Source organism: Atheta coriaria, unplaced genomic scaffold (genome assembly GCF_025399875.1).
Source record: "Atheta coriaria isolate IRGN ID8LTWV9N9 unplaced genomic scaffold, Caltech_Dcor_3.1 hic_scaffold_9_pilon, whole genome shotgun sequence".
Classification (NCBI taxonomy): Eukaryota; Metazoa; Arthropoda; class Insecta; order Coleoptera; family Staphylinidae; genus Dalotia; species Dalotia coriaria.
In genome coordinates, this window is record NW_027045451.1 from 279,907 (window position 1) to 307,085 (window position 27,179).

The 27,179-nt window shown below is 31.6% G+C and overlaps 2 protein-coding genes across 3 annotated transcripts; both read right to left on the minus strand.

The window, feature by feature from the left end:
* Positions 1–21: 21 nt before the first annotated feature.
* LOC135797987 (vanin-like protein 1) lies at positions 22–27,100 on the minus strand. Its single transcript, XM_065310630.1, has 6 exons — positions 27,016–27,100; positions 1,779–1,958; positions 1,596–1,721; positions 799–1,503; positions 527–747; positions 22–466 (listed from the first exon to the last, which is right to left on the minus strand). The coding sequence occupies exons 2-6, from the start codon at positions 1,845–1,847 to the stop codon at positions 103–105; spliced, it is 1,485 nt and encodes a 494-aa protein (XP_065166702.1). The 5' UTR covers positions 1,848–1,958; positions 27,016–27,100; the 3' UTR covers positions 22–102.
* Positions 2,264–6,407, minus strand: LOC135797986 (vanin-like protein 2). 2 transcript variants are annotated; one of them, XM_065310627.1, is made up of 8 exons: positions 5,942–6,407; positions 5,145–5,289; positions 4,959–5,081; positions 4,753–4,899; positions 4,523–4,665; positions 4,259–4,467; positions 3,678–3,898; positions 2,264–3,622 (listed from the first exon to the last, which is right to left on the minus strand). In XM_065310627.1, the coding sequence occupies exons 2-8, from the start codon at positions 5,214–5,216 to the stop codon at positions 2,954–2,956; spliced, it is 1,584 nt and encodes a 527-aa protein (XP_065166699.1). In that variant the 5' UTR covers positions 5,217–5,289; positions 5,942–6,407; the 3' UTR covers positions 2,264–2,953. The 2 variants fall into 2 exon arrangements, with proteins under 2 accessions (XP_065166699.1, XP_065166700.1); XM_065310628.1 differs by lacking the exon at positions 5,942–6,407 and having other exon boundaries at positions 5,145–5,490.
* Positions 27,101–27,179: the final 79 nt, after the last annotated feature.

Below are 27,179 nucleotides of genomic sequence, written 5' to 3' on the forward strand. Positions count from 1 at the left end.
TGGCTTGATACTTTTAAATCATTTTATGAATTAAGTACGTTTATTTGTATTTAAAAATTTATCTTAATGTTTTGACAATTTTAATGAAATTTTATACAATACTTAACTAGATAATTTGAACACCGCCAAAACAATGCTCACAACTGCAAGCAAACTAATACTAGCAATAGATTGACCCGCCGAGGTTGTTTCACCGATAAAACCTAAATAAACCAGTCCCGTTTGTGAAACCACTTCCAATTTCATCGAAGCGCTTCCATCACAAAACATGAAGTTGACATTCTTCAGGTCCAAATTTGTAGATACCGGCAAGTATTGATATGCTGATTTCCCTTCGAACTTTGCTTCAATGGTGATTTTATTGAAAACAGCACGGCTTAACTCGTTGTCTCGACTTCCACAGGTTGCGATGCTGTCGTCATTATCACAGGCGATGATACCGCACGTAGAGTCAGAAACCACAGCCCTAAGAAAAATTTTTCAAAAATAAAGTTTCATAATTTACTTAGGAATAAATTGCACTTACTTGTACACAGGTTTAATGTTGTATATCTCGGTTGCAAATTGGACATCAAACTTGCAACAGACCCTACCTTTACAGAATTCATCATTAAAGGAAGTCTTACTAGCGTCGGTGCCCAGAATTGATTTGGCGACATATTGATCTGTATTGCTCATGGGTTTTGTCTTGTGAGCATTAATGTCTGACACCCTTCCAGTCAGATTACCCAGAGATCTAGGATTAATCTGAAATCAGTTGCTTAAGCACTTCCTGTGAAATAGTTTCTAGTAATATACCTGTTCACTGCAAGCGCGTTCCGGTAACTGTCGCTCAAGGACTCTGAGTCTGTCAGAGACGACCTGGTTTCCAGGGACCCTTGGTACATAAGCGGTATTTCCTCGTGGATCTACAGAATAAGTACCAGAACCACCTCGGTAATTTGCGGGATCACTGATACTCGACACAAGCAGATTAATTCCGTTTTTCCTTGAGTAGCCATCTTGAAGACCAATGGCGGAATAGAAAGGCACCTCGGACTGCCAAGCGGAAGTCATAATCACATCCGTAACGGCTCTATCTCTTAAAATAACCTGTGAAGGTGTTTTATGCAGGATATCGTCACTGGTAATCAAACCAAAAGTAACACCAAACGAGGAAAGGAAAGTCACCGGTTCGGTACCGGCTTTCAGTATCGATTTTTCTGCGTCATTCAAATTAATTTTGCGGTATTTTGCAAGAATGGCACCAATTTCATTAAACACCAAGTTGGTGTTGTAAATATCATTATCCACGATCTCCAATAGATTTACTACCAAGACTTTCAGTGGTGTTTTGGTGGCAATGCCGCAAGCAAGTTTATTGAGTGTCGGATCAACACTGAATGCTTGGCATAGTGCCTTACCTGGATCAACATCCGGAATTTTAATGGCGAATGCCGAAATATTTGAATGCGTCAATGCATCAATGCCTGTAATTCCGTATTCAGGGAAAATCAATACCTCCTGAAACATGATTATGCAAGCATATATAAGTATCTAATATGTTTATCTTATCGGCAGATATGGGTGTGTAAAATTTATATAAGCATTCTTACAGGATTAGCAGGTTTGTCCATTTCGGTCACGATGTATCGCACATTATTCTGGATAACTTCTTGTGGCGTCAGGTCTTTAGCTGGAGAATAATCAAAAAGTCTGACTTGGTACGGGCTTCCTATTGGCTACAAATTTGTTTATTTTAAAATGTATAAACTTTAAAATGATAATGTTTGACTTACGATTGCTTGCCCATGAGTTTCCTGAGCAAGATATGCACAAAGGCAGAGGCACAGTGTTAGTTTCAACATGATGTTGATGTTGAAATGTGTGTGGTTTCGGTACCGCGGTAGGATGTACTAATGGGATGGGCAGCCACTCCATGAGATTATAAGCATTCTCTTATCGCTGCTTAAATATATCTGATAAGGTATAGCAACAAGGTAAACTTTAGTGATTATTCGGTGAATTTCACGAGTAGAAATCAATCATCAAATAACTCAGAAATTGAAAATTTATGTTTTTCGATTCAGGGACATTGCAAGCAAGAAAAAATACAGAAAAAGTTAACTAATAAGTTGGAAATAATGATGAATCAGTCTCATTTTGCGTTTCTGTTATTGTGGTTAGGTTTCATTCAATAATTTTTTTAAGAAAATGCAAAAATTTAAACACAAATTTTAACACAAATTCCACGTTTTTTTTTAATAGAAATTACTCAAAAATGTACTTTCCATGTACTTTATTAAACTATATTTGAACATGAAATCATATTACTCAATATAACTTAGTAAATTTATAACTTGTGACCTCACATTCGCAAACAAGCAGCGTCAACAATTTTAATAGTAAAAGCGCGTTTGCCTGTTCGTGCGGTGAGTGAGTAAGTCTGTAAATAGATAGATTGAAAAATAAATCTATACATATATCATCTTTGCAAGTCGCACACATAGAGCAGGTACATATTTTTCATTTTTTGGTTCGCATATTCGTGCTTTAAGGCCGTCGCGAAGGCACATTGCATTTACAATTCACAATCCAGCAATTCCGAACGAATAGGAAACAATCTAACGTAGAAAAATACGTGCTATGCGTACATTATTCGTGTGTGCGTGTAAATAAGTACATTCTTATAATATATTATTCATAGAACATGTGAATTATTACCTAATTGTTTATCAACTACAACTACAACTAGTAGTTTTGTAGGAAAATATACCTCAAGTTTCACAGCTAGCTAATTATTAATATCATTAAACTTTCAAACACGTTGAAAATAGATTTTTTATCAATTTTTAGATAAAATATAATACTGATGTATTATTGCGATGTACTCGGTGCATTTTTAGACCATGAAAAGCTATTTTCTCAATAATACTGCTAAGCGTAACTTTTTTTTTTCGTTCAACGATTGAATCTAAACATTTTTTCGCACGAGTAGAATCATTATCAATGTGCAAACAACTAAAACGTTGTTTGAGAGCGTCGAGTGTACGCCATTCGTAATAATTCCCGGATTTCTCCCGTCATAGACGTACATGCGGCCGAAAATTCCAAAAGACATTAAATTTGTCAACGGTTGCGTGCTGCGCATTTCGGCGAGCACCGCTTTCTTATCATCGGTGAGAGTCTCGCAATACGTGTATTCGGTTAGCGGCAGCTGCTCATAGGTGAGGGTGATAGGCATATCGAAATTGTCATTGTAGCCATGATCGAAATTCCCACGTATTGATATTTGCTTGAAAATTGTTTCGCTGCGTGATGTGTGGTTACGCATACCGCATGTCGATTTATCTTTGTTTAGACACGCTATCAGCCCGCAAGAACGAACGCCGATCGTTGTGTCGCCAAAGGTTCGCACACCATAAAATAAAGCTAACATATATTTCGGATCGTGAAACGCAGGTCTCTCTTGCAAAACTACACGAAACCTGCAACAATATTCACCGTTGTAGTTGCAAAGTTTGACTTTTGTTTCCAAATCGTGGAAATTCAAAGGGTGAAGGGTGTGTAAACTCATATCTTCATGCGGAGTATTGAGCATTCCTTCGTTTAGATGACCACCGAGTCGAAATCGTGGAGTGGGCTGAAATTTCTTTTAAATTAATTTTTTTCCACATTTTTTGAATGTCAAAACATACGTGTGAGTTATTATTGCATTTTATAGCTGATAATTTGACGCGAGATTTGGGCACGTCCTGAATAATTAATTTGCTGGACTTTGAGGGTGAAATGTAAAGTTCAGCAATGCGCCCATCGTGTAGGTAAATACCACTGCCGCCATACATAGGCGGATAGTTCAATCCAGCTGCTAATAAATTCACACCTGTGGCCCTTGCATATCCAGCTTGAATGCTAAGACCTTGAAACATGCACAAACACACATAAAATAAATGTTTTTCGGGTTAATTCTAAACAGGGAACCCTTTTATGTTTGTTTCTAGGTGAAATTTTCACCTTTCACGTTAGGATATATTTTAGGTAAAGTAAGGTTATAACTAATGACGTTTCACAATTTTTTTCATAACCTTACTTGTGACGTCACTTCCTAATATGAATAAACGTATATTTCGTGTAAATTTTACGCAATCTCCTCTAGAGATAGACATGTGCGTCATGATTTTTGTTTTGGAGATCTGAAGGGGACGTAATCTCCCAGAATGACACATTCAAGGTTCCCTGCCAAAATCACTAATATCTCAGTTAATTCTCTAATAATTACTTTGTATAAACGGTGTTTCTGAATACCACGCAGACGGTAATATAATATCAGTAAGATTTTTATCTTGCACGATATCAACAGCGGGCCGTCGATATAAAATGTCATTACAAGTGAAAATGCCAAAAGTCACTCCGAAATCCGTCCGAAACTTCGCCAACTCTTTCCCAGGATGCAATTTCGGATCATTTACTAAATTAATTTTTCGATATCTACAATAAAACTATTTATTATTTCCAGAAATAAATTTTCTAATCTTATCATTACCGAACAACAATGACCCCATTCCGATCAAAAACTACATCGGTGTTGTAATAAAATGTAAAACCGATATCTTTAAATTTCTCGATTAAATTAATGACGATGTACATGTGATGTTCGTGCGCGGCAAACGAGAGCATTCGCAGGACCTAAAACATTATTTATACATCATAGCAAGTCGATAAATAAATAATTACTAGAGCAGTTCATTGAACCACTTCGACACCAACACGAACCTTATTATAAGATTCATTAATGCGTGGATTTGGATAAATCGCCGGATCCGGAACTTCAATGCTATAATTCGCGAGTTTTTGCGGAGTTTTTTTCGCAACATCCAGTGTGGTTAGGCCATCTTCCGGAAATACTATAATATCAACTCTCTGGGAAAAATATTTTTAAAAAACTTTTAAATATCCACATAAAACTCATCAAAACTCACTTTTTCGGAAGCTCGCTCAATTAGTTTCAGATATTGCTCGGCATTATTCAACATAACTTCATGCGGAAATAGGAATGGTTCCGGAAGTGCGTCGAATTCGACAACAGCCGCCCTGTATTTACCCTAAACAAACACTTGTTGTGACGTGCTGTTTTTACCAAATTTTGCGTCCGGGGCGCAACTCACCTGGGAAAACATTATTGACTCACTAGGCCAGAGTAGATTACCACCCAGGATTAACACAAAAATGAGGAACATTGTTAATATTTATTTTGATTGCATCCACGCGTGGTCCCGCGCAGACTGGCGAACCCGGAACTTACTTTGCTTCCTTCGTTACGCAATACAAACATGTAATATTGATTTATGTTATAGTTTCATCATCAGCCGCCAGATGGCGGTAGAAATTAAGGTTAACTTGTTTTTAGGGTGTAATAAAAAGAATAGTTAAATAAACAATCAATAAACACGCTAATTAATCTAATTAAAAAGATATTCACCCGAAAATATTAAAAGTATCATAAAACAAACAGGTAATTATTGATTTACCTTTTTTTTCTTATTCTACCGCTAGATGGCCGTAAAATTTAAGGTTAAATTATTTTTAAAATGTAATATTTAAATTTATGATATAAACTATCAAAAAATAGTCAAATTATAAAAAAATTCACTCAAAAAATATAAAAATATCACAATACAAAAGTCTAATATTGATTTATCTTTTACTACCTCATCCTACCACTAGATGGCGTTGGAATTTAAGGTTAACTTATTCTGAGAGTGTAATAAATGCATTAATTGAATAAACAATCAATAAGCACACTAATTTATCTAATTGTAAAGATATTCACTCGATAATCACACTAAATATGGTATTCTTAAATGAAAATTTGTTCTATTTGTATTCATCATGCTCCAAACGACTAGCGTCGCTGATAATTTAATACTATTCATAAATACGTTAAGTTACTTTGGTATTTTACCTTTCTACGATCAAAAATCCAAAATTTTCTACCGTAATACAAAATATCTCACAGTCGTCGTCCTGATTAACACAGTTTTATCAATTTACACAATGTACGCAACATTCACGAATAATCAAGAGTCATCAACAGGCATGATCTCGCGTTCGGTGCAACTGTTTATCGTCAACATCATCAACTGGGAGTTGTTCTACACTATGAACTATATACGCCTGCGAAAAGTGCAAAAACTATTCAATAAATTCGACCTAATCGACAGGGAACTCCGAAATATCCAACGATTGAAAGTCGGACAATTAAAATACATGCGAATTCAGTTTGTGATCTGGACAGGTGGCTATATGATTGTCACAGGGTATAATTACAGATGGAATGGTATTGTGTTCATGATAAAATATTACCTCGCTGAATACGTTTTGAAATACAGTCTGTATATGGTTAAATATTTTATATGCTTCATTTTGCTGTCGCTGCGCCATCGGCTGCAATTGATTAATTGCACCTTGAAGGGCATGTATCACCGAGGGGCCAATCTGACGCAATTGACAAGTATCATCAGGTTGCAGAATTTAATAGCGGATTCTGTGCAGTTGTGGAGCGATTTGTTTGGTTGGACGTATTTTTTGAGCAATGTTCAAATCGTCGTATTCTTTTTGCGAATGATACATTCTTATTTGGATGAAGAAACTCATAATATTAAACATCTTTATGTTATATTGATGTGGTCATTGTATACAACAGTAAGTAAGACATTGTCCTATTGTTTTACTTATGTTAAGTTTTATTGTGGGTGTATGATGTTTCGCCATGGGCCAATTTACCGCGGGAAAAAATTTGTTTTTTGATAATTTGACGTTAAAACAAATAAATTTATGAGAATATTATATTGAATATTATGAGTTTAATGTCCAATCTTTAGTGTTTAATACATTTGTGGACGAAATTTGATTGATTAATTGCTTAAAACGTTTGTGTAAAAAAAATTTGAATTTTTTCCGCGGCGAATTGATCCACGGCGAAACAACCCGCGGTGAAATAACGTGTACCTTTTTATTATTGATTATTTTGATGTTTTCACTTGAAATTAATCAACAAGTCATTAGGAAATAACACCTTTCACCTTTGGTAAAATATTTTTAACCCTTCAGTCATCAAAATGAGTTCATTTCTATTAGACTTGAGTGTAATTCTTACATTTTACAATTATATGGGTCTACTGCCAATTTTAGATCCACTAACGCGTCGATTTCACGCAAAACTTATACTTGTAACAATTGTAATTGCTATTCATGTAACCTTTTCTCTAATCGGTCTCTACGGAATTCTATATGTTCTTCACCCAACGTATCAAGGCAGAGCCCTTCATCTCATACAATATACAAGTATTATTTTCCTAAACTGGAGTCTAATCTACAGTTTAAACTTTAGAAACATTCGAAAGTTACAAATGCTTTTAAATAAATTCGTAATTATTGATCGTGATCTCTATATTAATTTTAACACGAAAATTCGACGTTCGAAGCATTTATTAATAATCTTTATAATTTATACGATTTTTTATATTTTTATCACGGTGATTTTTTGTTGAATCGTGATGGTCAATACGCGTTCTTTTATACATCGGATTTGTTGAATAAATTCTACATGCATCTGACGCGTGCATTTTTGTTTATTTATTGATATACATAAGAAATCGTTACATGAGCATTAATAAAATGATTTGCAATATGAGTTTTGATAACGTAATGTGCACACCGGAAAAGTTGACGAAGATTCATCATAATTTAAGTGATATTGTGGATATTGTGAATAAGTTATTTGGATGGGCGTTTTTTTGACTAATTTTCAAAATGTGATTTATATTTTGAGAATGATAAGTGACTTACTCATTGATTTCGAGATTGGTGACTTTATGCATGTGGTTGTGAAAATTTCTTGGGCTGCAAACTCGACTGTAAGTCAAAAATTATTTTTTTAGTATATAAGTTAAATTTTTGGGAGGAAAAGTAGTCTATGTTATTCTCCTGGGTCTAATCTATCTCTATACTAAAATTTATTAAAATTATTTGAGTGGTTTTTGTCTAGTAGCGTTACAAACATTCAAAAACCGCTGGATTTTCATTTATATGTCATTAATATTTCCACAGCGTAATGTATGCAACCCAAAACACACGTTTTTTCAAGCATTGCTTATTCCTACTCAAAACGCACTCTTAAACAAATTAATTCTTGTTTATTGCTTCGATTAAACAATCATCAAAATTATTACATGACTAAAACATAATTCCACACTCATATATTCTCAAACCATGGAAGAACTCCGCGTGTTTTACAAGTTATCTCGTCTTTTTCCTTAGTACCACAATACAACTTTAAAACAAAAACATTTCCTACTAAAACCAAACCCTCCAAGTGCATACTTACAATTTTAGTAATAACCGTATTATGCATCTCAACAATCTGGGGCAAATACAAGTTTCAAACCGAGCTGGAATTAATCATCGACGTTTTTAGTGCTGTACTTGTCTACATCGGACTTGTCATACTCATTCTAAGTACACACGAGAATGACTCACATAATATCCGCGACATGTTTGCGAACTTTGACGCCGGTGACAAAATTTTAACGACATACACGCGAATCACCAGAGGACATCCGCACCGCATCATATTTGGCACACATTTCGTTATTGTTGGTTTAATGATCTTTGATTTATGGATGTGGGCACATGGTCCATTGTTTTTCCGCCTTTATATATTTATAATGCCATTAATTGCCGTGGTCTACTTAAATTGCGTAGTGATTATATTTGAAGCGATGATTTTATTAGCGATTAAAACACGTTTTGTGCTGGTTAATAAACTGATGGATAATATACCACTGGATGCATTTCACGTTGAAAATATTATGAATATTCATAATTATTTGTATAATATTGTGGAAATATACAACAAAATATTCGGTTGGCATGCGTTTTTTAGCAATGTTCACGTGATGATGAATTTCTTATCATGCATCAATTTGTTTCTGGATTCGCAGCAGTGGAATCGGTTTGGTGTTGGTGTTATAACTGCATGGACAGTTTATATTTTGGTAAATATATGGTTATGTTAGGTTATGTTAAGTTTTCTGCAACCAGTCATACACATTTCTCTATTTAACCTCAAAAATAATTTTTATTTTACAAAAATGCAATTATTTAGGTGTTTTGCTGTGATTACACCGTGAACAGTTTATATTCTGGTAAATATTAGGTTATGTTGAGTTTTTCAGCAACCAGTCATACTTTTTTAAATATTTATCCATAAAAAAATACAATTTATCATCATGTATGTATAAACAATTAGGTAATGAATGAGTAATAATACTAAAACATAAATTATCGTCATCGAAAGCAAACATGCGATAGATAAACAATTAGTTCAAGCTCATTCATAAAAATTAACTCCTAGACATAATACTTTGTCAAAATGCTCTACGAAAACATCGCCGCGCCTTTAAAATTCTTATCATACCTAGGAATATTTCCATTTTACGATAAAACCGAACAAAAGTTTAAACCAAAGTTATTCCTGATTGTTATTAAATTAATCATTACACTCTCAGCTTCAGCATACAACATCTACATCGCATTAAAAATTCATTCTAAGTTAAAAGACAAACTACTCGCGCCATCTACACCCACAATCACACAACTAATAAACTTAGAATTCACTTTGAGTCTGAACATTCTCCACCTTGAAACACTCAATAATTTCTTCAAAACATGCCATTTTATTCACACAGAACTCGCAACTGTTTATAAAATACAAGTCACATCAATAAAACACGTTTATTTAATGCTAGCAAGTTTAATATCTTTATTTTTATTCGTATTAGGTTATGATTTTTACACAACTTATATGGGAAATCACATGCGTCACTATGAAAGTTTCTTAGTTGAAATATTCAACACATTCTCAATGCATATCTTGGACTATGTAAAAATACTAATCATAAAAGTGATAGAAAAATATCTGCACGCGATAAATTCAGCGTTAATTCAATCACAAACAGAAAAACATTTCGATGTGAGTGCTTTTCAAAAACTCCACTTAGCAGCCACAGATTTAGTGCAGTTTATAAACATTTTATTCGGATGGAACATTTTCCTCGAGAGTTTAAACGGTTTGGTGTTTTTCGTGCGCGTTGTTAATGGAGTTATCAATAATCGTATTCCACGAAAAGAATATTTCAATTGCGTCATATGGACTTTTTATATTGCTGTAAGTACCTACAATTAATGACAATTACTCGGACCATAACCGTATTACATTTGACCAGCATAATATGATCCATCCACTCAGTTTAATTGAAAACATTTTTTTAATTCCTATTAATATGATGGCATTCAGTCTTTTTCAATTTTTCAAAATGAAAAGTGAACTGTCTGCATCATACAATGTGTGTAAATATCTTGGTTTGTTTCCAGACTATAATTTTCAACATAAAAAATTCTCAAAACAAACAATCAAAACGTTTTTTATAACAATAATAATTTCTATATTGTGCGGGTATATATTTTGGAGTAGAACTCGATATTCGAATAATATCACAGCTGTTCTTGATATTTCTGGTGCCATCAGTGTTAGTTTGAGTTTATTAATGTTAATTTGGGACACAAATACAGGAAACTTTCATAACCTACGTGAATTGTTTGATAATTTCGATGAATCTTCAGATATTCTGCGTGTATACCGCAATTTTGAATATAAATCAAGTGTTTTAATAATCAGTGGGTTACTTTGTTTCGCATTAAGTCTTTCGTGTTATGATTTCACAGTTCATTATATTACAAATCGTTTATTCTATTATGCATCTGAAGCATCTATCCAAATACTTTTTTTCTTAAATTTTACAACGAATATTTTTGCTTTTTGTGTTTTATTAGCGATGAATAGACGCTTTCAATTGTTTAATAAACTTTTGGATGGATTTTATGAAGATCTCAAGATGGTGGATGATATTTTACGGTTGCATAACTACTTGTGTAACTTAGTTGAAGGTTATAGTGTGTTATTTGGGTGGCATCATTTTTTTAACAATTTAAACCTAATAATAAACTCGTTGTCGTCGATAAATTTATTTTTCGAAAACGAAGTGACTAATATTTATCCTCCAATTGTGCTTGTCGTCTGGACATTTTACATTCAGGTAATTCTTAGTAATTAATTAATGTGATAAGAAAATATACATAACTTTATCATATTACGTTTAAGTAAATATCAATTATTACTAATTGATTCAATAAAACCGCAAGAAATTTCATCATTATTGTGCTATTATTAAAAGTAGTCATGAAGACCGCTTACAATTTGTGCCAATTTCTATGGCTTGTGCCAAAATACGATTTTAAACAAAATATTATCACACCGTCAAAATGGAAGACACTTATCATCGCATTATTTGCGAATATTTTACTTATTTTTTGTATTTTCGGTGCACTTCCCGATGTTACCGAAAATACTCATTTTTTACGACTTATTGGATTAATCACAGTGTATTCAAGTATAATTCAATCAATTTTGAGTACGAATTTATACAAATATCCAACATTGCATACAATATTAACTAATATAAACAATTGTGATGCGATACTACTGAAATACTGCCATAAAAGTGTAAAAAACTGCAATTTATGGATTTATTTCGGATATTTCTTATTATTTTGTATCGGATTATTTGATTTTTGGGTGTGTGTTACAACATTTGATATTTGGGAGTACCGAGTACCTGATGATGTTTGTGTATAGGATGGCTACGATTGTTACCTAGACTATTTATTTTTTGATAAGCAAGTATCATTTTCAAATAACTTTTTTGAGTTCAAATTGTATACTATTTATATGCACTATTAAAATTAATTGACTTGTATAAGCCAAGTATATCCATTCAAGGCACCATACAAGGGTGGCGATAGAAGTGCCTCGTTTTTAGAATACCGTATGATGTTAGCAGTAAAAGTAACTCGTGTTCAGGGCACCGTATGAGGGTAGCGGTAGAAGTGACTCGTGTTCAAGGCACCGTATGTGGATGATTGTATAGCTGACTCCCATTTGCACATTTTTTCTTATGTATTAAAATTTCATTTTTTATATATGCATTTTAATTAGCTTATTTTATAGAGAATTGTCCATAGATAAAGATTCTGCGATTCGTTCCTTTCTAGCAATTTTAGTATACGAGATATTCGCCATTGAAATAAATCGTCAAAAATTGAAAAATTGCAATTTTTAGCACGTTCACTCGCATTTTTCGACATTTTACCTTATTTAATTAAATTTTTATTTTAAATTTTCTCCATATAGAGAATTTTCCATTCTTGCATAATCAACAATTTATTGGTTGCTATCTCTTTTAGATCAAGAGATATCAATTTTTGAAAATCGTTGAAAAAACGACTGATAATATAATGTGTCGATTACGAGCAATTTTGATTTTGATTTAATATGTATGTATACATATGTAATTACTATGTTTCTGTATTAAATTACTTTCATTACACAAAACGCTTTGTATGACGTCCACTCATTATGACTTGTTTGTCAATTCCCTTCGATGTCATTATAATCGGTAATATGATGGCTTTCAGTCTTTTTCAATTTTTCAAAATGAAAAGTGAACTGTCTGGATCATACAATGTGTGTAAAAATCTCGGATTGTGTCCAGACTATAATTTTCAACATAAAAAACACACAAGACAAACAATCAAAACGTTTTTTATAATAATAATAATTTCTATATTGTGCGGGTATATATATTGGAGTAGAACTCGGTATTCGAATAATATCAAAGCTGTTATTGAGATTTCTGGTGGGATCAGTGTTAGTTTGAGTTTATTAATGTTAATTTGGGACACAAATACAGAAAACTTTCAAAAACTACGTGAATTATTCGATAATTTCGATGAATCTTCAGATATTCTGCGTGTATATCGCAATTTTCAATATAAATCAAGTTTTTTAATAATCAGCGCTTTACTTTGTTTCGCTTCAAGTTTTACGTTTTATGATTTTACGGTCCATTACATTACAAACCGTTTATTTTATTATCTGGCCGCGGCATCAATACAAATACTGTTGTTCTTAAATTTCACAACAAATATTTTAGCTTTTTATGTTTTATTGGCGATGAATAGACGCTTTCAATTGTTTAATAAACTTTTGGATGGATTTTATGAAGATTACAAGATGGTGGATGATATTTTACGGTTGCATAACTTCTTGTGTAACTTGGTTGAAAGTTACAATGTGTTATTTGGGTGGCATCATTTTTTTAACAATTTAAACTTAATAATAAACTCGTTGTCATCGATAAATTTATTTTTTGAAAATGAAGTGACTAATATTTATCCTCCAATTGTGCTTGTCGTCTGGACATTTTACATTCAGGTAATTCTTAGTAATTAATTAATGTGATATGAGAATATACATAATTTTATCATATTACGTTTAAGTAAATATCAATTAGTACTAATTGATTCATTGAAACGTGATGAAATTTTCATCATTATTGTACGATTATTAAAAGTAGTGATGAAGACCGCTTACAATTTGTGCCAATTTCTATGGCTTGTGCCAAAATACGATTTTAAACAAAATATTATCACGCCGTCAAAATGGAAGACCCTTATCATCGCATTATTTGCGAATATTTTACTTATTTTTTGTATTTTCGGCGCACTGCCTGATGTTACCGAGAATACGCATTTTTTACGTCTTATTGGATTAATTACAGTGTATTCCAGTATAATTCAATCAATTTTGAGTACTAATCTATACAAATATCAAACATTGCATACAATATTAACAAATATAAACAATTGTGACTTGATACTACAGAAATACTGCCATAAAAGTGTAAAAAACTGCAATTTATGGATTTATTTCGGTCATTTCTTATTATTTTGTATCGGACTTATCGATTTTTGGGTGTGTGTTACAATATTTGGTATTTGGGAGTACAGATTCGTCGTGTGTTACGAAATAACAATTTATTTAAATTTTTGTTTCATTATTTTGGAGTCATTGCTTCTATTCACATTGAAATCAAAATTTAATCATTTAAACGATGTTATCGATGTTTATTTCAATGAAGAATCATCTATTGATGAAATAATATCAGTGCATCAAAGTTTATGTGATTGTGTGGATTGTTTTAATGGATTATTCGGATGGCATTTGTTCTTCAGCAATGTACAAGCCGCTATTAATGCTTTGGCTTGTTTTAGTTTTTTTATTACATCGTATAAAACTGAACCAAATTATTTTGGAGGAATATCGTGTGTTTCATGGACTATTTATTTTGTGGTGAGCATTAATTTCCGTATTTGCCAATTAGTTAAATGGATATCACATAACCTATCGTCTTGTATTATGTTCACTCATATTGTGTACTCGTATTTGAAAGCGTGATGAAGACCGAATTAAGTTTAGCTTATAATCCGTGCCAAACATTTTGGCTTCTGCCAAAATATAATTTTACACTAAAAACATTCACATTTTCTAATTGGAAAACATTAAGCATTGCACACATCGTGAATATTTTGTTTATTTACTGGACTTATGGTATTACTCGCAATGTTTTTGCATATTCAGCATTCTTTCAATTTTTTTCTGGTATTGTGAGTTACATGGGCGTTATTTTGACAATTTGGAATGCTAATGTCTTCAACAAACAAAAATTACAATTATTATTTACAAATTTAATCCAATCTGCATTTATATTACAAAAACACCGCGAAAAAATTTATAAAACTCAACATTTTTATATTTATATCGCGTTAATTGCACCTATACTGCTTTGGATTCTTGATTGCTCAGTATGGCACTCAATGATTGGCATTTGGGAATACAGATTCATCGTAACATTCGAAGTTTTGATTTATTTTAATTTTTCTTTGATTATATTAGAATGTGCGTTATTATTGGCAATAAAAAAGAGGATTATTCATCATAATTTAATAATTGACAAGATTTCACTGAATGAAGAAACTGTTGGTGAAATAATCGCAGTGCATCAATGTTTATGTGACAGTGTGAATTGTTTCAATAACTTGTTTGGATGGCACATGTTCTTTATTTACATGCAGATTACTATCAATGCGTTAATTTGCATATGGATTTTTATTGGTGTGAATGCAATGGGGGGACATAAATTTGGTGGTTTTGTGTTGGCATTGTGGACATTATATTATTTGGTGAGTTATTTAATATTATTTCATGTAAAAAATGTAAAAACCGCAAAAGAATTTAAATAACCAATCAGAGTAAAGAAGTCAACACTGACGACACTTCCTCATTTGTGCGTAGTCGGGTAAGATCGTCATAATGTCAATTATGTAACATAGTATTTGTTTCGCAAACATTTTATCACCGTAATACAAGTAATATCAATTAGTCAAATTGCACATGGTGATATCATATGACAAAACATTTTTGCAATTGAATTCTGAGTGGATAACGAGTGAAAATATAAATGTGTAGTGATGCAGACCGAATTAGAGCTGGCGTATAATTTGTGCACGAGTTTCTGGCTCGCACCAAAATACGATTTTAAATTGGGAACCTTCCACATATCAAAATGGAAAATATTATCAATTGCATTCTATATAAATTCGGTATTTTCCTATAATATTTACGGATCTCTTGATGATGTATCCAATGGTAAACATCAAGTTGACTTAGAGCTGCTTGGTATACTCGCCGTTTATTTAGGCATAATGAATTCACTTTTGAGTGTAAATATTTGTAAACCTGATAAATTGGCAGCGTTATTAATGAATTTAAACGAATGCAACAATACGTTACAAAAATATCTGCATAAAGATATGAGAAAATGTGATTTTTTAATCGTTATCACACATGTTTTACTTTTGGGAGTCTGGATGTTTGATGTGTGGACATATTTCCAAGAAATGGGTGTGCTGGAATATCGATTTGTGATTGCATTTGAGCTGCTGGTTTATTTGAATTTTTGTTTTATTTTGTTAGAGTGCGCGTTTTTGATGGTGATTAAAAATCGCATTTCTCATTTTAATGAAATAATTGGGGCAGATGAACTTGATGAACAGAATATTGATGAAATTTTAGCAGTTTATTATAATATCTGTGATGTGGTGGAATGTTTTAATGGATTATTCGGATGGCACATGTTCTTCAGCATTGTACAGGCTGCTATTAATGCATTGATCTGCATTCGATTTTTTATAACGATAAAAGAAATGATGATGTTTGCGTATAGGACGGCTACGATTGTTACCTGGACTATTTATTTTTTGGTAAGCAATTATCATTTTCAAATGACTTTTTGAGTTCGAATTGTTTACTATTTATATGAACTATTAAAATTTATTGACTTGTATATGCCAGGTACACCCATTTAAGGCACCGTACAAGGGTGGCGATAGAAGTGACTCGTTTTTAGAATACCGTATGATTTTAGCGGTAAAAGTGACTCGTGTTCTGGGCACCGTATGAGGGTAGCGGTAGAAGTGACTCGTGTTCAAGGCACCGTACGTGGATGATTGTATAGCTGACTCCCATTTGAACATTTTTTCTAATGTATTAAAATTTCTTTTTTTTATATATGCATTTTAATTAGCTTATTTTATAGAGAATTGTCCGTAGATTAAGATTCTGCGAATCGTTCCTTTAGTTTACGAGATATTCGCCATGGAAATAAATCGTCAAAAATTGAAAAATTGCAATTTTTAGCACTTTCACTCGTATTTTTCGACATTTTACCTTACTTAATTAAATTATTTTAAATTTTCTCCTAATAGAGAATTTTCCAATCTTTCATAATCAACAATTCGTTGGTAGCTATCGCTTTTAGTTTAAGAGATATGATTTATCAAAAATCGTCGAAAAAAAGTATCAAGCACCCCCCCTTGGCAATTTTTTTCTTAAGACTTAAAATTTTGTCTCTCATATTTCCCTTTTAACTATCGTATCTGATAGAGAATAGTCCGTAGATTAAGACGCTGCGATCAGATCTTAAATATCTCTTTTAGTTTACGAGATATTCGCGATTGAATAAAATGGGCAAAAATTGCAAAATGTCACTTTTTAGTACTTTTAGTCGGATTTTTTGACCTTTTACTGTAGGAAATATAATTATTTTATATTTTTATCAGATAGAGAATTTTACAATCTTTCATAATCAACAATTCGTTGGTAGCTATCGCTTTTAGTTTAAGAGATATGATTTATCAAAAATCGTCGAAAAAAAGTATCAAGCACCCCCCCTTGGCAATTTTTTTCTTAAGACTTAAAATTTCATCTCTCAGATTTCCGCTTTAACTATCTTATCTTATAGAGAGTAGTCCGTATAATAGTCTCTGCGATTTGTTCCTATTTATCTCTTTTAGTTTAGAAGATATTCACTGTCAAACATCGTGGAAATGAATTATCCCTTATCCTTTTTTTCTTATGAATTTAAATTTCATCTATTTAATTTTCAATTTAACAATCTGATTTTAAATACTAAACTTATACTAAAGGAAAATATGCTGCACGCGACAGCGCGACGAGAATCTTACGCGTAGCATCTCGCACGGCGAATGCGATAAAAAAGTTGTTTATACACAAACGCTGATAATAGATTTGTCTTCAAAACAAATACAATTCTATTTTATGATTTTTAGTTCATGCTTGTGCCATCTCTGAATGGAATTTACGATGCGACAGTAAATAGATGCGCAAAGCCAGCATGCGACCTTGTCCGAGAAATGTAATAGATGCGCACAAATTGCAATTGACGCGGTACCTGCGATATGAATTAAACTAAAATGTGCGACAGCGCGACGATAAACAAGAATATACTAGCTTATTTTATAGAGAATTATCCGTAGATTAAGCCTCTGCGATTCGTTTCTTTCTAACTCTTACAATTTACGTGATATTGGCAATCAAATTATCGATGAAAAATTCTCTTCATATTACTCAATGTGCTCCTCACTGACTCTAACAAATTCATCATTCAACACTCCCCCATATCCGTAATATCACCTAACATCATTAACTAATTAAGTTAAATGCATATCACATTTCAATAGATGCATGATTACTACCCAAGAGAATAGTATCTATCATTATAAACCGTGATGAAGACCGAATTAAATTCAATTTACAACCTGTGCAGTTTTTTCTGGCTTGTACCAACCTACAACTATGAACTTAACCAAATCACTCCATCTAAATGGAAACCAGTGATTAAAATAATATTCACAAATATAATATTTGTTTATGTTGTTTACGGCTCTCTGGACTACATGATAAAAAACTCCATTGGCCACGGATATTATTTTTCAACAGCCATATATTTATTTGGCATTATTTATTCAATTTGGAGTATAAACATCAAAAAACACCAACAATTGAATACAATTTTGCATAATCTCCATAATTGCAATTTGATATTACAGAAACATCTTTCAAAAGAATTAAACATAAACAATTTATGGATATATTTAACACATATTTTATTTTTTATAGTTTGTTGCTTGAATCTATGGGTATGGTACGCGGAGATGCATATGTTCGAGTTTTATATGGTCACATTTAATTATATAGTTTACGTAAACATTTGTTTAATACTTTTGGAATCAATGTTTCTGTTCACAATTAAAAACCGCATCAGTCATTTAAATGAGATAATCGGGAAGTGCCAATTTAATGAACAAACTGTTGATGAAATAATCTCAGTGCATCAATGTTTATGTGACAGTGTGAATTGTTTTAATGAAATATTTGGATGGCACGTGTTCTTCAATAATGTTCAAGCTATGATTACTGCCGTATCTTGTATACATTTCTTCTTATTGCTAAAATTGAGGAATATGTATTTGTATTATTTGGGAGGAGTCATGATTTTTACATGGACTTTTTGCTTTGTGGTGAGCATTAAAAATATTTAAAACCGGTATCAATACCGGTATACCGGTATTTTTATTCAAATAAAAATATTTGAAGTTAAAAATTTTAAAAATTTAAAAATAAAATTATGTGAAACTGAAAATACCGGTATTTTTATCTTCAAATACCGGTATTTTTTTAATTACCCATATATTTCCATACTGATATTTACAAAATTTCAAAAATTCTTTATAAATAATTTTATAAATACCAGTATACCGAAATACCGGTATTAACCACAAAATTCGAATCCCTTGTGAGCAATCCACACGACATCTTAATTAAAATTGAATTTTGTCCAGTTTACTTACATGTTGACGATGACAGCAAACTAATTACGCTAATGAGTTATCCATTACTCATTGGTACACTTCATAACAAACTTATTACCGTATTACTTCATTACAAGTGATCATGCAGAGTGAATTAAGTTTTTCGTACAAATTGTGCAAAATATGCGGAATTTTCCCAGATTATAACTTCAACACAAACATACTCCGCGTACAAAAATTCAAAACAATAATACTCGTGATCATTGTAAATGTTTTAAACATAAGTTCAAAATGTCGAACGTGGAATACATTTCATCCAAGCAAAAAAGTTTTGGACATTATGGCTGCATTCACGGTGTTTTTCGGTATACTCCACTGTATGTGGACGGTCAACTTCAAAAAAACCGAATATCTACAAAAATTATTCACGAATCTAAATGAAGTTAAAAACAAACTACATTTATACCATCCAAAACCGTATGCGAATCAAAATATTTCGGTTTACATTGCACATATAATTCTAATTTTGTTTCTATCAACTGATATGTACTATTGGTTGCCAATAACACATTTGAAACAACACATTCTGATCATGACCTACGAATTGCTTATTTATATCAATTTTATGATTGTAATCTTACAAATTACAATACTGTGTGCAATCAAGAAGAGATATTCGATATTTAATCAAGTTTTGGATAAAATTGATCACAGTGAAGTACTTGTGGAAGATCTTTTAACAACATATCAATATTTATCGGATAGTAGTGATTGTTTCAATGAATTATTTGGTGGAAATATGCTGTGTACGTGTCTGCAAGGTATAATGAATGTTTTATCGGCTGTTAGTTTGATGATCAACATCAATGATGTTCCTTTTGTGGTTTTTGGAGTTATGATTATATGGACGGCATATTTCTTGGTAAATATAATCATAAATTATTCTTAAATCATTTATTTATAGTGAGTAAATCAGATAGAATATTGTTGAATCTTTTTTTTTGTTTTATTTTAATTTTAACTAATTTTATTGGACGAAAATCCACACGGACACGAGTATTGACTAATATTATAAATGCGAAAGTCCTGATGTTTGTTACACTTTCACGCAAAAACTACTTAACCGATCATCATGAAAATTTGTACACAAATTCATAGTGGTCCCCGAATGGTTATAGGCTACTTTTTATTTAATAAAAAAAATTATTTTTTAAATATAATATAGAAATAGTTTAGCCAATAATACCTCTGCATCTGGCTATTTGACTACTTTAACGCCATCTAGCATTCCAGCAATGAAGCTCAAACCTAAGTACTATAGTACCATCACACTGTATTATCACACTGTATTACCGACAGCTACGTCAACATCAAATCCAATTGACTACACTATGGAGACTGTACACTATACTTCCATAGACTATACTTTCAGCCATTTTAAACTTCCCGCCATTCTACTTCATTGTTACTTCTTCTGTGACTACAGACGCGTACGAAAGCAACTTCATTATTTTAGATATTCGCGAGCGAAGCCGCGGGTTAAAGCTAGTATTGCCATATAAGACAATGCGCGCTCACTACCACTAACAAACATCACACTAACGAGAAAAACAACATCACTACCTCAAGTATACAATTTAATTCCCATAACTGCATTCTCGCGCCATCTATCCACAAATAATATAACTAAACTTAATATTTCTTTACTTGCAAATATTTTCGAATTTTATTTAAACATTTATATAGAAATATGATCCCCTAATTGAAAACAAATTTAATTGAAACCAATATATCATTTTATGTGACAATAATCTTACAATACTCTTTACATACAATTAGCCTAATTAATTTCATTTCATTAACTTTACGTTCGTATTTACGCATCAGACAAAAACGTCATGACCGCCGAGTTGAGTGTACCGTACAAATTGTGCAACAAATTCGGTTTAGTGCCTTCGTACAACTTCGAAACAAAAACCCTAACAGTATCCAAATGGAAACTAATTATTACACTAACATTCATTCATTGCATAAACATTTATTCAAAATTTCTAACGCATCCAAATTTAAGTGACACAAGATGGCTACTGGACAAACTAGCGTCAACACCGTTATACCTAGGTCTCCTCCATTTTGTTTGGAGTACACACGTGACTAACCGTATAATCTACGCATACTTTTTGTAAATATAAGCGAATGTCATCAAGATATGCAAAAATATCATCAAAAAACTTATCCAAAGAAAACTTATCTGATTATCATCGCACATTTGACATTAATCACTATAACACTCATGGATTTTGTCTGCTGGTACAGCATGTTTGATATTAAACAATATCAATACGTAATTGCATACGAATTCATGATTTATTTAAATTTCACACAAGTTTTACTTGAATCTTCAACATTAGTATCAATACGAAATCGTTTCGATGCTTTAAATCACATCATAGATAAAACAGAACACAACGAACAAAAAGTCAATGATATTATATTAATTCATCAAAGATTAACGGAATCCTGCGATTGTTATAATGATTTATTCGGATGGCATACGCTATGTAATAATTTACAAGCATTTTTGAATGCGTTATCATGTATTTCGATTTTTATCACAATCAAAGAAATTCCCTCTGCGTTGGCGATGGCTGTAATGATCACATGGACAGCATACTGTCTGGTAAACACATAATTAATTTATATACTCCTTGTTATTATCTTTAATTAGTATAATTTATTTTTCTTTGAATTTTATTGACATTTGAATTCATTTCATTTCAATTATTTTTGTCTAGTGTTGAAGCAAACATGAAAACAGAACTAGGTGCATCATACACGCTGTGTAAAATATTCGGACTTGTACCGAATTATAATTTTAAGAAACAAGTGTTAATTTCACGTGAAAAATGGAAGACATTTATTTTTACTTGTTGTCTTATTATTTTCTGTGTTATTTCATCAATTGGTGATGTTTTATTCACATCCAAAACTAGATTTATTATTGATATACTTTCAATAATATGTTTAATTGGTGGTTTGGTGCAATTTGCTTTGAGAGTAAATCATGTTTACAAACAGTTATTTTTACAATTATTGAGGATTTTATTAAATTCACATAGAATTATTAATAAATATCATCATAAAAAGTTTGGTGGACATGATTCATATGTTTATTTATTACATTTCATATTATTCTTTCTTATTTTATCAGATTTTGCAATTTGGTACTTTTATTTCGATTTTAATCTATATTTGTATGTTTTTGCTTATGAAATTTTGGTTTATTTAAATTTTATTGGTGGTTTATTAGAAGTTACGATTGTTCTCGCGATTAAAAACAGATTTGTGATGTTAAATTATATATTGGATGAAGAATATCAATACGAAGAGAAAGTAAATGATTTATTATTGATGCATCACTGGTTGTATACAGCAAGTGACTGTTGTAATGTGCTCTTTGGGTGGCATATAATGTTGAGCAATTTACAAGCTATTTTAAATACGTTATCCTGTATTACTTTGATCATTATTTTGGATATTTATACATCTCCTGTGGCTATGGTTGTTATTATAAACTGGACTTTATTCTGTATGGTAAATATAACTTATTTTTTATAGGTTATGTTTTTAACAGCTGTCAAATTGAAATAGCGGTGTTGCCATGTTCTTAACCTCAAATTTTTTGTTTATATTTTTTTAATTAAATGTTAATTAATTAGTGTCTAGTAGTAGATCATTAAAAAAAATGAAAACAACTTCTCAATAATTAAACAATTCAATTACATTAATGAAAAAAATTAATATTTGTATAAAAACTAGTTGTTATCCATTAATCTAAAAATGCAAGCCGAACTAAAAGTATATCACCTCTGCAATACTTTCGGCCTCTTACCAAAGTATAACTTTAAACATAAAACAATCACAATACAAAAATGGAAGACATTATTATTGATATGTTTCTTCAGTGTTGTAATCAGTATATCCGCGACTGGAATTAAATTTAGTTCGAAAACAATACGGACTGTAACCGGAATTCTTGCATTATCATCACTAACATTTGGTTTACTACACTTTATATTAAACTCCAACATTTTTAATACACCAATATTATTATCATTATTGAAATATCTCAGTGATAGTCATCAAATAATGCAAAAATACTGCAAGAAAAGATATTCCAACATGAATATATTCATCTGGGCATCACATTTATTTATACTAACAATAACATTATCTGATTTTATATCTTCACTTAGATTTGGACCGGTATACAATTATATTTATGTATTTACCTATGAAATTTTAATTTATATTAACTCCGTTGTGGTTTTATTGGAAACATCAATCTCACGAGCGATAGAAAACAGATTTAAAATGTTAAATAAAGTGTTCAATGAAGATTATCAAACTGTCGATAAAATTGACGATTTAATTCTGGTGCATCAACAATTATTCAGCGCAAGTGATTGTTTTAATGTTTTATTTGGTTGGCATATATTGCTGAATAACATGCAGGCCGTTTTTAATACGTTATCGTGTATAACTTTGTTTGTGCTATGGGATGATTACAAGTTGTTGGGTGTAGTGATACTTCTAGCTTGGACTACTCACTGCGTGGTAAATATTTACATTGATTTAAAGTAGGATTAGTATATGACGCGCCATCTAGCGGTTATATATAGTGATAAGATTAGCTAGCAGTGGGTATTCGTCGTCTCGCTGCAGTTGTTCCGCTGCGAGGCAAATCACCACAAAAATAATTTAAGGCTGCGGAAATAAATAAATTTGAAAAAAGATTACATTGATTTATATAAGTTTAGTCTTTTTACAATGCATTTATGAATGTAATTTGAATGAAAAGTTGCCTAAAACGATTGGGTAACCAATTATTGCTTATTTGATTGTTAAAAATGATACAATCATTAAAATTACACTCACGAACACATAAGATTCTTTTATTTCTTTAAATTTATTTATGTCTGCATAAAAATTAACTTGAAACTTTGATTTTTCATTTTTTTCTCACTACAAAACGATATTTACTCTTATTTTAGTACCTAGTGCGACATCTGTCGGTAAAATTTAGTACTTCATATCATAACAAACACGAAAAACGTTAAATTTCATGCTTAAAATGAGTTTTCAACGTACGTAATTTACTGTTTTCCTCCCTAAATATGCAATATACATATTAACGATAATATAAATAGTATTCTGGTGTTTTCATGCAGAAAAACATTAAAAAAATGAAATTTATTAATAGACAAACGACACGAACACATAATTAACGTAATTAGACTCAGCCCGTGTGGCTATGTTGATTATCTTCCCGGAATTATTTCAATTAATACAATATGCATAATTAAACACTCCTCTGCGCATTAGTAGATCATTCGCATCAAGATGAAAACCGAACTAAGAGTGCCGTACTTCCTGTGCTATATTTTCGGTTTATTTCCCAAATACAACTTCGAAACCAAAACAGTTTTCACACAAAAATGGAAAACAATTATTCTCGCCATAATAATAATTATTTTAATAATATCATCCGCGTTCGGAGTGAATTTTCACGTCAATTTAATACGAGTACTAATTGAAAACATGGCTTTAATCTCCTTATCACTCGGATTACTAAATTTTATTTTGAGTACAAACATGAACAATGTTGCAATTTTAAAGAATCTGCTTGAAAATCTCATTGAATCTCATGATACGATGGAGAAATATTGCAAAGAAAAACATTCGAATATGAATCTTTTTATTTTCATCACACATTTATTACTTTTGGCTATAAGTTTGACTGATTTAACGACTACGATTAATGATTATGGAGCAGTACAATACATATTATTTATCCCTTATGAAATATTAACTTATTTCAACTTCTCGGCGGTTTTAATGGAAGCATCCATTTTATTAGCGCTAGAAAACCGGTTGAAAATGTTAAATAATGTGTTCAATGAAGAAAATCAAACGGACGAGAAAATTAATGACTTAATCTTGGTGCATCAACAATTATCGAGTGCCAGTGATGGGTTTAATCAAGTTTTCGGCTGGCATGTTTTGCTTAATAATATGCAAGCGATTTTTAACGCGCTGGCGTGTATTTGTTTGTTTGTCACGACGGAAGAATATAATATTATGGATCTGGTTTTTATTGTGTTGTGGACGGTGCATTGTATGGTAAATATTTTAGTTTTAAGAATACGAACTGAATCTGCTGTATTGTGCGGTGTAAATATCATGTTTGACTGTTTTTATCGGTTTATCAGGCGGTTGGCCGCCAAGTTGAGATGTGAATTCTCACGCGAATACTTGTTTTGCGATATAACTTGATATAAGGCATTGTGCACGCACTACTACTAACAAATAAACACGTACGCGAATTTAAATTGAAGAATAGTGCATTGTAGCGCACTCTATGATCAATTTATTGAGTTATATTGAGTTACATGTGTGTAAACATTGGTTTCAAACAAGACGTGAATTATTTCACTTTTTAACACTTTTAATTGCATTTTTGGACTTTTCACCCCATGAAATTCAATTATTTTTAATTCTTATCTAATACAGAATTTTCTATTCTCTCATAATATTTATTCCGCTGATTTGTATCTCTTTTAGTTTATGAAATATTCGCAATGGAAAAAAAATGGTCAAAATTGGAAAATATTACTTTTTAACACTTTTAGTCGCATTTTTCAATCTTGTACTCTATAAAATTAAATCATTTTAAATTCTTATCTGATAGAGAATTTTCCAATCTTTCATAATCAACGATTCGTTAGTAGCTATCGCGTTTAATATAAGAGATATTAATTTTCAAAAATCGTTGAAAAAAAGTATCAAGCACCCCCCCTTGGCAATTTTTTTCTTAAGACATAAAATTTCATCTCTCAGATTTCCCTTTTAACAATCCTATCTGATAGAGAAAAGTTTGTAGATTAAGACGCTGCGATCAGATTCTATTTATCTCTTTTAGTTTGCGAGATATTCGCGATTGAATAAAATGGGCAAAAATTGCAAAATGTCACTTTTTAGCATTTTTAGTCGTGTTTTTTTACCTTTTACTGTAGGAAATATAATTATTTTATATTTCTATCTGATAGAGAATTTTTCAATCTTTCATAATCAACAATTCGTTGGTAGCTATCGCGTTTAATATAAGAGATATTAATTTTCAAAAATCGTTGAAAAAAAGTATCAAGCACCCCCCCTTGGCAATTTTTTTCTTAAGACTTAAAATTTCATCTCTCAGATTTCCCTTTTAACTATCGTATCTGATAGAGAATAGTCCGCAGATTAAGACGCTGCGATCAGATCTTAAATATCTCTTTTAGTTTACGAGATATTCGCGATTGAATAAAATTGGCAAAAATTGCAAAATGTCACTTTTTAGTACTTTTAGTCGCGTTTTTCGACCATTTACTGTAGGAAATATAATTATTTTATATTTCTATCTGATAGAGAATTTTGCAGTCTTTCATAATCAACAATTCGTTGGTAGCTACCTCTTTTAGTTTAAGAGATATGAATTATCAAAAATCGTCGAAAAAAGGTATCAAGCACCCCCCCCTTGGCAATTTTTTTCTTAAGACTTAAAATTTCATCTCCCAGATTTACCTTTTAACTATCCTATCTGATAGAGAATAGTTCGTAGATTAAGACGCTGCGATCAGATCCTATTTATCTCTTTTAGTTTTCGAGATATTCATAATTGAAAAAATAAAAATGCTATTTTTTGCCTTTAAACATTACATAGCAAATATTTGGCATTGAAACATAGTGCAATTTCCTGTTGTTGATATTCGATTACAAATTAGATAATTGCTTTGCAAAACATACCCATTAAATCGCCTGGAAGTCCAGTAGCAGCCATGGAGTCCGAGTTTAAATTGGTGTTTAATCTCTGCAAGTTCTTCTGGCTTCTTCCCGAATACAACTGGAAAAATAAAAAATTCACCGTGATAAAATGGAAAGCAGTCATCATCGAATATTGTTTACTACTT